Source organism: Sphaeramia orbicularis, chromosome 17 (assembly GCF_902148855.1).
Source record: "Sphaeramia orbicularis chromosome 17, fSphaOr1.1, whole genome shotgun sequence".
NCBI lineage: Eukaryota > Metazoa > Chordata > Actinopteri > Kurtiformes > Apogonidae > Sphaeramia > Sphaeramia orbicularis.
In genome coordinates, this window is record NC_043973.1 from 26,322,027 (window position 1) to 26,335,923 (window position 13,897).

Sequence of the window (13,897 nt, forward strand, 5' to 3'; positions counted from 1 at the left end):
AAAGTACTTATTTAGATTCTATCTACTGGGCAATAGGGTGTCTTGAACAGCATTCTTAAATCTGATATGAGGAAAAAAAAAGTATATTTATGTTTATATTCTAGTGACTTATCATTTATCATTAATTACATGGAGTGATTCATTTCCTTATGTTTAGTGAAGAGATGATTAAACTCCCCGGGTACAAAAAAAAAAAAATGGCAATAACTGATTTGAATGTGGCATCATTAGTTATCCATTCATTTTCATTCAAAAGTAACTTACGGGACACTATCAGTACACTTCAAGCATTCTGCTAAAGATTTCACATAGTAATGGAAAACATTAAGTTTTGGTAGTTGTGCTTTGGGTTTAGTGTTTTTTTTATTAAAAACAAACAAAAAGTAGGTTAAACAGACAGTAAATGGCATTTATGACAGGGTCAGAATTGTTTCTACTGGATACCAGCTGATGGATAACTACTTGGTGTAGCCTGATCACGTACGATACAGCCTTGATATAGTTTCCCACCAAAAGATGAAGCTCTTGTAAGAAAATATCAATAAAAGACACTTGAATTCTATGTATCAATGTATATAATACATACAATTATCAAACATCAGGCTTCTGTAATGATAGAACACCACTCATTATATTGCAGACGTCACATTCAACTTCATACTGAGACTAAACATATACCCAGGTAACGGACTAAAGTAATTCTTGGTTGGCAAGAAAAGTAACTATTAAGGATCAGGATCATCAGACTTCATCTAATACACAAAATGAACATGTACAACCAGCAGCTCAATAGAAATTCATGCATGTTAGTTTAACTATTGTTTTTTAGGAAAGTAAATTCATAGAAAAAAGTCAACATAATAGGAATTACTTTTGATTAACACATACAAATACTGTCATGGTATTGAGCCCCTTTGCACACACCTACTTATAGTACTAGGCATACACTGATAAAATCCTGAACAATGATTTTTGTGCTTTTATACAATAGTCATTTTTCTTTTTTTTTTTTTTTTTTTGGGGTACAACCTTATAAATGTTTTGCTGTTTTGAGATTTATTGAGACCTTGTCCATAAATAACCACATACTTGATTGTCTCTGAGCACAGTTTCATCATTCTGTTAAAGCTTTTCTGTAAAGGCATTCTGGTGGACACATATTTGACAGTGTTGACATTAAATATATTGCAACGATGAGCAGACAGTGTTAAGAAATGTACTGATGAAAATTTCCTCATTAAACTGATTCATGCTGATTACTATGGTCAATCATAGTAACATGCATATTCTTCCATTAAAAAAGGCACATATATTTTCATCATAGTTTTTCAGTGGATTGAAAAGTCAGTAATTACAGGCAACGTCTAAAAAGAGTACAGTATATAAACCTAAAGCAATTGTACTTATATTTGGCAAATCTGTGTAAAAATAAAGCTGAACAAATTTAGGGGGAGGTCTCGCAACTGTCCAGTATTTTCTGGATGATGTCTACCTTTATTTTGCCAACCAAAGCTCGACAAAGCTTCCCAATTGTGCAGCCAATGCTTCCCTCCTTCATCTTCCAGCGCTCCAGCATCTGGTGGACCATCTCGGGCAGACCGTAACGGTAAGAGTCTAGCTCAATGGTCTCTATTTCCACAGTGGACAGACCCAGGCGCCGTGCACAACTCTTCCAGTTAGCCCCAATGTTTTCCCTCAGGAGATCCAGATGCTCCTCAGTAACAGCGTGATCCTCTAAAGAAACAGTCAAGTACAGCATATTAGTGAAAAATTTAATCAAGCACAGAAATGTTAGACTGTTTATTTAGAATTTCAGCCAAGAACTACTTGTAACTATTCTACACAGCTCATCTGTCCAGCCTCAAACATTATATGACACATTAACGACCTTTAAAAGCATTACTGCTTGTAAAAAAACTACACCTAGTAATCCAGAATATTTAACTGCACAGTGAAGTACACTAGTATGCACAAGCAGAGCATCCATTCTTGAACATGGAAAAAACAAGGATTACCATATTTCTGAATGGCTTCTTTGATGAGTGAGTTAGCCAAGCCGTTAGTAGTAAAAGATAAACCTTGGGACGACTCATAACCTCGGATACTCAGCAGATTGTTGTTCCCAATTTGGATCCCACTGGCATTCTGAATATAGAGAGATCCTGGAAGCAGCACAGACCAACACAGATAAACACATCAGTGAGTGACAAAAACACATCTGAACACCTTACAACTAGATATATAAATGATGATTCAACAAACACATGGATGCATGTACCTGGATCTTGTGCTGAGCCACTCTTGGAACTGTTCAAGAGACGTCCGGTGGTCATATCAGGAGCATAACTATCACACACTGGGTAAACTGGCCATGACTGCTGGCGGTCAAAATGGGAATGTGGATGCTGCTGGTTCAGCTGTGATAGAGAAGGGGTGCTGATAGACGTCGGCAAAGAGGAAGGAGTTGGTGCGTAAGAGGTCATGGACTCATAAAGACCAGTAGTAGGGCGATACCAAGTTTCTTCCTGGCTGGTGGGGTGCACCGGCTCAGCCTTTGTCCAGGACTGGACAGAGGACTTTTCTTGTTCTGGCTGCCTGATTCCGCACTCTGAAGAGCTGAGCTGGTTTTGCATATAAGGATTGGAGCTGTTTGGGTAACCACTGGCAGACTCAAGCTGGTTTTCACAGTTATAGCTACCATATTTATGATACTGAAGCTCTCGATCCAGCTTCTCTTCCAAAGCTGAAGGGCCTCCGGGCCTCGCATCCGTCTGGATTTGGGACTCCACAGGTGCCTCATACTGGATGTCATGCAGGTCCTCGATACTCGCTTCGACTGGCACAGATACGCTTCTGTCTGAGCTCACCAAAGGAGCAGGGCAGTCTACACAGTAAGAGGACACGTTAAAGCAAAAACGAACTTCACATTTTCTAACCTGAAGTGTTTAAAGCAATTAAACTTTGTATTTAAGGAATCAAGGTTCCCAGTAGAACTCACCTGCTAAAAAACTTTCATGGGTCAAGGATAAAGACTTCATCTTTTCAACAAGTTCCTCTGGGCCCTCATACCGAATCTGTTTAAAGCACAAGGAGAAATGATAATAAAGGTTTAGAACCTGTATATTTGGGTGCGCAAAAAAGAAAATTAATAAATTTCTTCACCTTTAAGTCTGTTAAATCTTTCTCTACATTTGGGTGGAGCTTTTCCATGTAGAATGGTAGGAAGAAGTCATAGGCCTCTGCAAGAAAAAAAAAAAATTGTTATGAAGGAAATTCAACTCACTTTTGTTTTATCAGTCTGAGAATGCAGACCAAATGAGTCTACATATTACAGTTGATGAAAACAAAAGGATTTCTGTCTTGTTTTAATAACAAAAATAAATAAATAATAAAAAAACAGCAATATTTCCAGCTGAATACAGCTTAAGATGGGAAACATTGGATGTAATATGAATTGAACTGAACTGAACAACTATGATAAAAGTCTCAGACAAATACAGTAACATTTAGGTCTGATTCCATATATTCTCACATGGCTGTTGTATATCAAACATGTGCTGAACCATGTATTAATTGTACATAATAAACACAAATGAACACAAGTATACCTTTAAATGTTGGCCGCTGCTGTGGATTGGGATCCCAGCAGCTTTTCATTAGTTTTATTATCTCTGCAGGCGTGTCCTCTGGAATAAGGCTCTCCAGTGGTCGGTTACCATTCCGCACACACTGGCTGATTTGGTCTTCACTCCTGGCATCTGGTCATAATAAAATACATTTACATAGTTATCATGTGATTTAATTTAATTAGACATGTAGCTACTTTTACAATAGACTACTAAAAGGACAAGATTCTCCGTGCTTAAAATGTGTCTTGTTATTAGGACTTTTTAGAAATCCAACTGACTTGCATAGGGCTCTTCGCCTGTAAGGATAACCCAAACTACAATTGCAAAGCTGTAGACATCAGACTTCTCCGTGGAGGCTGCATGGACACTCTCCAGGTGTTCAGGCGCCATGTAACTTAGGGTGCCAGCACCCCTCGTCCCAGATGAACGGCCCACATGACTCTTTCTGCGGGACTCCTCCTTTGTGAGTTTGCTCCATGTCTGACAAGTGGCCAGGCCGAGGTCTGCAATCTGCAGAACCAGACAAGTGCATAGGTTGTCATAACTGCACATGCATATGGTCTATATTAAAATGAAGACCACAATGTCTGTAATATACCTTGATGTGAAAATCCTTGTCCACTAAAATGTTTTCAGGCTTGATGTCCTTGTGTATGACGTGTTTCTCTGTAAGATACATCATCCCTTCCAAAATCTCTAAGATGATTCTGCCCTTGATTGATATTGGTACAGAGACCTAAGAACAGATGTGATTTCTGCAGTTTATTCAAAATGGACAAAATGTACTTATGTTACAGTTAATAATTTCACTTTCTCTGTTCAGTCTGACTTCAGGTAGTGATGGGTTTACCGTTTCTAGCATGACCAGCAGGTTGCCTCTAGGAATGAGCTCCATGACTAATGAGCAGTCTCTGTCTTCCATGATCACACCCAGCAACTTGACCACTCGCTCATGGTTCAGGCTTGCCATAATGTTCCCTTCTTCCAGCAGTGACCTCTTTCTGTCCCTGGAGAGAATATATGGAGCGCAAATATAAGAAAAGATATTTAATTCTTGTTACAGAACTTGCATCATACCTTACATAGTGTACATAGAGGCAGTGGCAAAATATAAATACTCTAATTGCAGTAATGTGCTGATGTATAACTTTAATCTAAAGTACATTTTATGCAACTTTATAGTTCTACTCCAATACATCTCAAAGGTAAATATTATAGATTTATTATTATTATTATTATTATTATTATTATTACTAAATTTGTCATATGGTGTTTTACATTTTTCAGTTTATGTTTTAAGTGCCCATTGAAAACCACCGATCTTCTATGAAAGCGTTAATTTTGATTGTTTGTGATAAGATGAAGTATTAAGTTTTCATTTATGGGTTGAGAAAATGCTCCTGCTTATAATGCTAAATCAACTCTTTAAAAATCCTCGTCATTGTCATAAATCTGAACACAAGTCTGTTATTCTCACTTCATGAGAAGCTGACTTTTGGATACATGGTTGTCACAGGACTATGACGATGAATATGATATTCAAAGAACATGTTGTGTTGGTCTAGATTTAACACCTTAGTATTTATAGTAGTTAAAAGGAACTCACCATTGAACATCTAACTACAGCAATTTTTTTTTAGAAAAAAAACATAATTATTTATCGATAAACATGTAGAAACATTTTTGGAGCTGCCACAAAACTAGTTCTAGGTCTTCCAGGGTTAATCAAATTAACATTACCTATAATAGAATCAGTAACAATAATAATTTTAGTGCACAATGACCACTTTAACCCTGCCATGCATGAATTATGAGAACCTTAATCAGGATTTTTTTCCCCCTGAGTGTTTTTATTCCTCTTTAGTTTTGAAAATTTTCTTATTAACCTATTTTTCATGGAGTTGCAAAAATGTCCCCTCAGCTGGACCCCATTCGTTTAATATTTGAAGCAAAGAAAAATATATATTTACTGCTATATTGTGTGAAAACTATGAATAAAAACATTTCTAATGCTGCTAATCTGTTGTTTTCTCACATTTTAACATACTATAATACTAGTTATTACTCACTTCATGGAGATAATATGCAAAAAAAAAACAAAGAAAACTTTTGTTTAATGACAGCCTAATAACAATAACAAACAATTGATTTACACTCAAACATGTTACTACAGATCAGGTTTATCAAGAACAGCAAAGTTACAGTAATGGTATGAATTGCAGTGTATAAGATGATGCATAAGCATCCACTGTGTTGGCGGATATGGAACCAAAACAACAAAATCCATGAATATATCCTCCTGAGAGCCAGTAAGTAAACATTTTCACCATTTTACATTAAATAATTGCCTTAATTGGAAACAGCATGATGCAACAGTTTTTTCAGATGCACTTTTTGTATATCGGCTAAAATTTGCTTAGAGGTCTTATTTATGTCTTTGTGCAAAAGAAATCAATATAAGTGAATCCCCAAAGGAACTTTGTGTTGGTAAAAGCAAGTTATGCAAATTTACAGGATTTCAGTTCTGTTTGCAACATGTTGATGGTCATATGAACTATGTTTTCAGGTCAAAAATGTCCAACTTCATCACAATTAATGCAATATTTTCATGTCACAAATGGCCAAGTTATATTTTAACTGAATTTACCTGAAAAACAAAGATTCTATTCTTTTAGATTCCCCAGTTTTTTTTCTTACAAGATTATATACTACATATCACGTTTTATTTTTACAGGTTGCAATATGGAGTATGGTGCTGATCCATCCTGCTTATGTTACGTGAATACACACATTAAGAATGTCACACGTCACTTTTTAAGTCAACAGTTTTCTAATAATAAGCATTTTTATAAAGAAATAACAATTCTATACTGTTATTTACTCTTTACTATGATGATAAACTATACAATAAATAATTCCGATACTAGTTTTTGCACAGGGATCATTTCTGGAAATGGTGACATGGCTGCCGAGCATCAGTATGATGGAATCCGTAACAACCATGTCACATCCGTCCACTGACACATTTTGTGTTTTTGTTAAGATGTTATTGTTTTAGATCCACAATACTAACATTTATGAATAAGAGGATAATTAGCAATAGTAAGTATATAAGTTTATTACTAATAAAGTACTGGTACTGACCAGATCATCATGGGTAATGTCACGTCCGTCCACCAGCAAAAGTTTTCACATACACATGCTACTCAAAATCCAATATTTCTGAAAATATAGCTTCCACTGTCAAATAATATCAGTAGTCTGTGCACAGATGTATTAGCATTATTTCAGCACAGTTCTAAGCAATTCTTACAACTTTTTTTTTTTTTTTTTTTTTTTTTACAAAAATGGCCACTCATTTGACCCCCTAAGTAAAATTTAGCCAATATATAATGTCCTTTTCAGTGGACATTTATTTATTTTTTAAGTACAGATGTGAAACTCTTGTCTGCTACAGAACACAAAAAGGCATTACTGGGTCTCAGGAGGATATCACAGAACATCTTTGAGGAGCTGTCCACTGTAGTGACCACTGAGCATGAAAGGGTTAAGTACATGCTGTAGATATACTTTTCTTAAGTAAGTTCTTTAATGTAAAAACTTTACTCATATTTGAGTATTTCCTATTGACTTTGCTTAAAAAACAAACAAACGCACAATCAATCAAAAAAGCCCATTGAACTGATACTGGATAGTAAAGAGGATGCAGAGACACTTGAACTGATTAAGCGGATGTCACACATCCGCATTTAGGGTGAATTGAATGTTATGTGTTTAAGGACGTACCAAACAATCACTGTATGCAGTTACAACACGCATAAAGATGTGTGTTTATGTTTAAGCTTTTCTTACGGGTCGCAAAACATTGGAAAATTGACTTCCTTAATCATTTCACAGACATTCACTGGGTTTTACGGAGGGCCGTGAAATGTCCATCTGCACACATGATTCACGTTACTGTTTAGTGGAAGGGGAAATCCCATCCTCAACACTAGAAGAACACAGTGAACTTACTCGTTCCGAATAAGGCCCGTGTACATCGTTTTCAACACCACCTGGCCCAGGGTAACGTGGTAGCACAGGTAAACCTCTCCGAACCCTCCATAGTCCAGAGGCTCTTTTATGATCAGATCTGTAGACCTCATATGAAGGGAAGGCTGCGGTGGCGCAGTGGCCATCCTCCGATAAGTCTAGAAAACAGCTAAAAAACATAAACTACAGCTCAGAAACATACACAGACAACTGGTCGATAACAGTAACAGCACAGAAACAGTGCATGTAAAGCTTTAAAGAGACAAATTCAACAAGGACATCACGACGCAGCCATCCAGAAAGATGAAAACATTCAACATTTAAGCTAGCTGCAAATGTCTAACAGTCACTGAAAGTTTGTAACACACGACAAACTCGACTCTAGTGACATAAACAAGGCACTGTAACCTAAAAACGTCACTTCACATATAATTGGTCATCAATATAGAAAAAGTGGAGTGAAAGCATTACCTGAAACTGCTGTAAAACTCTCACCGTTTAGCCAAGTTCCGGGAATTCCTCGACGTACTCTGCAAAGTGAAAGGAAACATGAAAAACTACAAACAGCCCAAGAGTGGATAGCAGAGCAGGACGGCTAGCAGCTAAAGGGTTTTCATGGAGGGAAAAAAGCCTTAATTTTTTTTTTTTTTTTTTTTTTTTTTTTTCGTGTGAGTAAAAAATATAAATTGCAGTTTTATGTGTTTACACTTCTTCAATCTTCGACATAACCAGGAAAATGCAGAAATGTTCTTCACGGATATAAGTGATTTGTATGACATTGTCTCCATCTACTGGTGGAATTAATTATTACAAGGAGTCTGAGTTTAGAGGTGATGCATTTTTAATAAAACCTGCAGACCATTTTATTTTATATCTCACCAAAGTGCCAGACTCTCCATAAAAAAGGCAATAAACTGTGATTACATTTAACAACTATCAAATTCAATGCATTACTCATAAAAAAAAACACACACACACACACACACATAGATTTTTTTTCTGAGGAGGTACAATTTCATTGATAAATCAAGCATTTAAGTGAAACCAGATCGGGAAACCACCTAAAATGCAGCCTCTGACATGTAGGCCTACTTTCTGGGCAGCGTATCAGTCAACGCCTACACAATGAATTCCTCCTTTTGCACACTAAAACCACAACAAAGCTGCGTCATATTTACCTGTCTTGTACTGTCACTACTTTCTGGTTTGTAGGCTGTGTTTTTTCTGTAATTGATCGTTTGTTTATTGGTAGCAACATTCTGGTTAGAAAAGCAGAAAATCCAGAGTGACCTCAATTCACTGAAATGTGAATAAGGCAGGGAAATCTAAATATTCATGAAGAAAAAAAAAATCCAAGGCACTTTCTGAGCAAAAAGTTATTTCCCAAAAAGTTCTCTTAATAAGCATAATCTATGTTTGTACAACTTGCAGTTCTGATAAAGGGTTTTTTTTTGTTTGTTTGTTTGTTTGTTTTTTTTACTTTTTCTCTGATGTGAGTATTGTTTAATTTTTAATCCACAAGTTACACAAAAATCTCTTTAAGGTTATTTGAAAAGCAAGTTGACCAGTAAACCATGAAATTATGTATAGTCATATTTGAAGCATGGTTTACTTTTAGGAGGGGTGTGTGAAGAGTCAGGTCAGTCATTTCTAGGATTTTTTTCATTTGGATCTTGATATGTTGATATTTCTTTGTTTTCTTTGTTTATTTTTAGCACATCCCAACAATGAGACAGCAGCCATTTTAGATTTATTATTAATAGAAATTACTAATACTAAAATCATAATAATAATAATAATAATAATAATAATAATAAAAGATCTTTAAACTTGTTTTAAAGTCTAAAACATATAATGAACTCTATATAGTGGCTTTGGCCATTGTACCTATACATCTCAACCATCCTTCCGGTTTGAGGTCTGGCTGTTATAATGTCTCAGATAGAACAACAGATTATTATGAAGCTGAACCAGCAGCAGTGTGGTCTAATCTGATATAGTAGATGTCGACAAAGTGCAGTAGCAAAGCTTCCTGTTGATGTTCTTCTGATAATCATTACAGAAGTGCCAGGTGCCGTGTTATGTCTGCAAAAGACACTGAAATTATTCCCATGCTGCCCATGCTGTTGCATAATTCTTGCCTCAGCTGTCCTACTGTTTTTCTCTTCATCAGTCTGACTCTTCATTAATGGAGAAAGATGTAGGGATGGACATAGATAAGTAACGCCTCCCTATTGTGTAAGGTTTTTTGCAATATAATTGCACTTCAGATACAGATATAAAGTTTTCCTTCAGCTCAAGAAAAAAAAGGAAACAAAAGAAAATTAAACAAACAAACATTAGGCTGTTGTGGAGTGTGAAGGCAGTGGGAATGAAGGATCTTCTGTACTGTACAGTCCTGCATCTTAATGAGGAAAGTCATCCACTGCAGCTGCTTCTCTGTTTTGTTAGAAAGGGATGAAGAGGATGATCTGGATTGTCAAGGATAAAGATAGTCCACCTTAGTGTGCATCTCTCTACTGCAGTCCTGAAAGAGTCCAACTTCTTTCCAAACATTTCACCCACTTTCTTCTCCAGTTTGTCCAGCTGTCTTGTATCCTTTAGTTTGATGAACACACCACTGAGCATCATATGCATCATCTTAACCATTTATAAGGCGTTAATTGAAATACTCTGAAACTGAAAATTTCAACCTTAGGTGAAACCTGAGTTATTGGACATCGTCATTTACCTCCTCGTAGATTGGTGTGACAACAGTCTTCCTCCTCTTGCCATAAAATATCTGAGCAGCACTGGCTAAAAAGTAAACACATGCAATAAAACAACTGTTATAAAGTCATACACAATTTCTTTAAAATGTCTCTGAATCACTGTGTAGTGTTATAAATATCAACATACTTTTTGACCTCACTGAGGCACAGGATTGGCCCCATATTTAATGTTTGCCTGATAAAGAGTTAAGGCAGACGTCAAAGGACCTGAGGCTTCTAAGGAAAAACAGCCCGCTGTCCATTTTTGCCTATTCTCACTCTAGGTAGGTAGTGTTATAGACCACCTAAACCGAGATCAAAGCAATACCAAGATCAAAGTGCATCAAGACTAAGGCTTTGAAGGGTTGAGACCAAGACTGAGACCGGACTACATACATAATAACAGCATTATAGTTTTCAGATGTTTCAGGGGAAACTCCTTTACTCTACAGCCTGACTGTTTGACATTGAGAACATTATCAGTGGTTTTAAACAACACACGTAGGTTATAGTGATTAGAGGCACTAATGTTTGATAAGTGATCTGTTTTGGCCTCTTTAACAGTGTTGTGGTCATGATGCTAACAGTCAAGTCATGACTCAAACTAGAGTGAATTAAAACCAGCAACTAATTAAGAAAAGTTTACATGGAGTGGCAAGAGGGAAGACACTATTTGGAATCCTCATATAAATGTAAATGGATTGGATAAAACATGAGAAAGAAATACTATTTATTGTTATGTCATACCTAGGTGTTCTTAAGGTACAACAGGAAAAGACCAGTGTTCACTGTTTACTGCAAGTACAAATTCTCTGTATAAATTATCTTCCTGTAACCAGCACCTTTGGTTAATGTTTTGTTTGTTTCAATGTTTCAAGAAGGTTCTGAACATAGTAGTGGTAAAGTTGGCTATAATGTTGATTATGATCTACCCTGCTCACCTTTAGGGGTGTAAGAAAATATTGGTTCTGCAATATATTGCGATATTTCATTTCACAATACTGTATCGATATTAAAAAGTACTGTATCGATATTTTTAGGTATTTATTCAAATGCAGATATTATGGAAGTTCATTTTTGTGTTTTGTTTTTGTTTTTTGTTTATATTTTATTTATTATTATTTAACACTCTTTTATTAAATAATGGTAGTTCCTTTGTTGGGATTGCACAAAAATAATGTTCTGATGTTAGTTATGAACTAATAGAATATGAGCATTTGAACAGGATCTTAAACTGTAATGTCTGTAAAATATAATTTTTATGTTTTAACGCAGGGAAATTTTGTGATATAGTATTAGATCCTGTTTGGATCAAATAAAAATGTGTTTAGTATTTGTGCAGATTTCTGCTGTAATTCAGTTCTTCAAGGAAATAATCATTTAAAAAAAAGAAACAAACAAAAAATTGCCTTTTTACCAGTATCATGATATATCGTATCGTGATCCTAGTATTGTGATTTGTATCATACCACCAGATTCTTGCCAATACATACCCCTACTCACCTTGAAAGGTCAAAGTTCAAAGTCACACAATCAAAAATGATTGTCCCTGTAGTGATATAGACTCACATGCTCATGTACATTTTATTGTGTTATTGTTGTGTATTCTTGTGTTTGTATTGATAGTTTATATTAATACTTTACAATTCTGTCATATTTTATAACCTAGAATTTTATCTCATAAGAATTGTCATATTAGGGTAAATTGTGTTTGATATATATATATATATATATATATATATATATATATATATATATATATATATATATATATATATATATGTGTGTGTGTGTGTGTGTTAGAAATATATGGGCAACACAGTGGTGCAGTGGATAGCATGCGTACCTCACAGCAAGAAGGTCCTGGGTTCCAACACCAGTCGACACCAGGGACCTTTCTGTGTGGAGTTTGCATGTTCTCCCCATGTCTGCGTTCTCTCCGGGTACTCCGGCTTCCTCTCACTATCCAAAGACATGCACTGATAGGTTAATCTAAACTGGCAACATATCCAGGGTGTACCCCGCCTCTGCCCATAAGTAGCTGGGGTAGGCTCCAGCGACCCCCGTGACCCTAGTGAGGATAAAGCAGGTTCAGAAAATGAATGAATGAATGTGTTAGATATATATCCTATAAACAGCCACTGGCGACCAAACACTTCTACTGATCTAAACTATTTAATATTTGTTGATCCGTTAATTCTATCAATCCATGTGAGTATATGTAAAGTACAGTTTGTCGTCTTTTCATGGTCATCAGATATGACCCATTTGGACGTTCAGAGGCTCTGTGGTGAACATGGAAACGCCATCATCTTCTACAACATTGATTCACCAGTAAATCCCATGGAGTTTGACAAATGACAGTAGATGGACACATTGGGTTTATGTTCAGATAATGATAGATTTGACTGAAACATTCACTTTTTCTTCAGTTTTCTCTGTTCCTGATATAGTAGCCTTTGAAATTACTCTGAGCTTTTATGAACATCTAGCCTACATGATCAGTGAATTAAATACAAGAGAATATATGATTTACACTGAAAAAACTCAAAATAAAAATGACAATATTCATTCATTCATTCATTTGTTCATTTGATTTATTTCATTCATGGTTTTGCATTTCATCAGCAGACACTGAGTAATCATCAGGTGAACAAACATGTACACACCCATGCTTGAAAAGAGGCAGGATGAAGAAAATCTTGTATTTCCTGTCCCCTTCAAAATAATAATAGCCTTAATGGTTAACAATACACAACTAGCTATAAAGTCATAATATATAAATTCAGACAAACCAAACAAAATACATTCAAAGATAATACAAATTAATAATAAAGTCATACTGTATAAATTCAGACAAACCAAACAAAATACATCCAAAGATAATACAAAATTAATACAAAACCAAGTGCAAAACTACATATCTAGGAAGTACAAAACAAACAAAACATAGGTAAATATATACCTGATGAAAAGATGTAAAACAATTACGATACCAGACCAAAATAAGTAAATAAATATGTCACAAGATGCAAAACAAATACGAAACAAAATGTAAAAACTTCTAACTGTTAATATAATCTCATTGTTCTGTCTTTATACACTGTTTTTTTTTTTCAATTGGAATATGTTTTCACAATCCTTCAGCTCATTATACAGAGAATTCCAGAGTTTAACACCAACCACTGATATACACATCTGCTTCAAAGTTGTCCATACACATTGGTGCTTGAAATGACCTCCTCATTCTCTGAAGTGAGGACAAACAGTTTTTTGTCATTTAGCTGGTTGTACTTTACTTTTAGCCTTAAACATAAACATAACAAGTAATGTCTGTAGTTTAACTAGCTCTTGCCATTTCAGTAATCCAATATTACATTAAATGGTGATAAAACACTTAAAAAGGTTAAATATAGAGGAAAAAATCATGTGGGAACTGACAATAAACATGGACCAGACAAGTTAATGTCTCTATCTCACACTGCT

General features: G+C 35.5%; 1 protein-coding gene across 4 annotated transcripts; it reads right to left on the bottom strand.

The window, feature by feature from the left end:
- Nucleotides 1-348: 348 nt before the first annotated feature.
- On the bottom strand, nucleotides 349-8,263 carry ripk1l (receptor (TNFRSF)-interacting serine-threonine kinase 1, like). 4 transcript variants are annotated; one of them, XM_030161432.1, is made up of 11 exons: nucleotides 8,157-8,263; nucleotides 7,644-7,830; nucleotides 4,480-4,636; nucleotides 4,228-4,365; nucleotides 3,908-4,139; nucleotides 3,609-3,758; nucleotides 3,163-3,239; nucleotides 2,999-3,074; nucleotides 2,279-2,884; nucleotides 2,016-2,162; nucleotides 349-1,734 (listed from the first exon to the last, which is right to left on the bottom strand). In XM_030161432.1, the coding sequence occupies exons 2-11, from the start codon at nucleotides 7,805-7,807 to the stop codon at nucleotides 1,445-1,447; spliced, it is 2,037 nt and encodes a 678-aa protein (XP_030017292.1). In that variant the 5' UTR covers nucleotides 7,808-7,830; nucleotides 8,157-8,263; the 3' UTR covers nucleotides 349-1,444. The 4 variants fall into 4 exon arrangements, with proteins under 4 accessions (XP_030017292.1, XP_030017294.1, XP_030017291.1 ...); XM_030161434.1 differs by having other exon boundaries at nucleotides 2,097-2,162; nucleotides 8,133-8,217; XM_030161431.1 differs by having other exon boundaries at nucleotides 8,133-8,217.
- Between the last annotated feature and the right edge of the window lie 5,634 nt (nucleotides 8,264-13,897).

Excerpts from the sequence above, each read along its gene's own strand:
- ripk1l (XM_030161432.1), bottom strand. The coding sequence starts at position 7,807 with ATGGCCACTGCGCCACCGCAGCCTTCCCTTCATATGAGGTCTACAGAT. Across the intron at positions 2,885-2,998 it reads CCATGAAAGTTTTTTAGCAG|ACTGCCCTGCTCCTTTGGTG; the intron begins GTGAGTTCTACT and ends CTTACTGTGTAG. Across the intron at positions 2,163-2,278 it reads TGGCTCAGCACAAGATCCAG|GATCTCTCTATATTCAGAAT; the intron begins GTACATGCATCC and ends TGCTGCTTCCAG.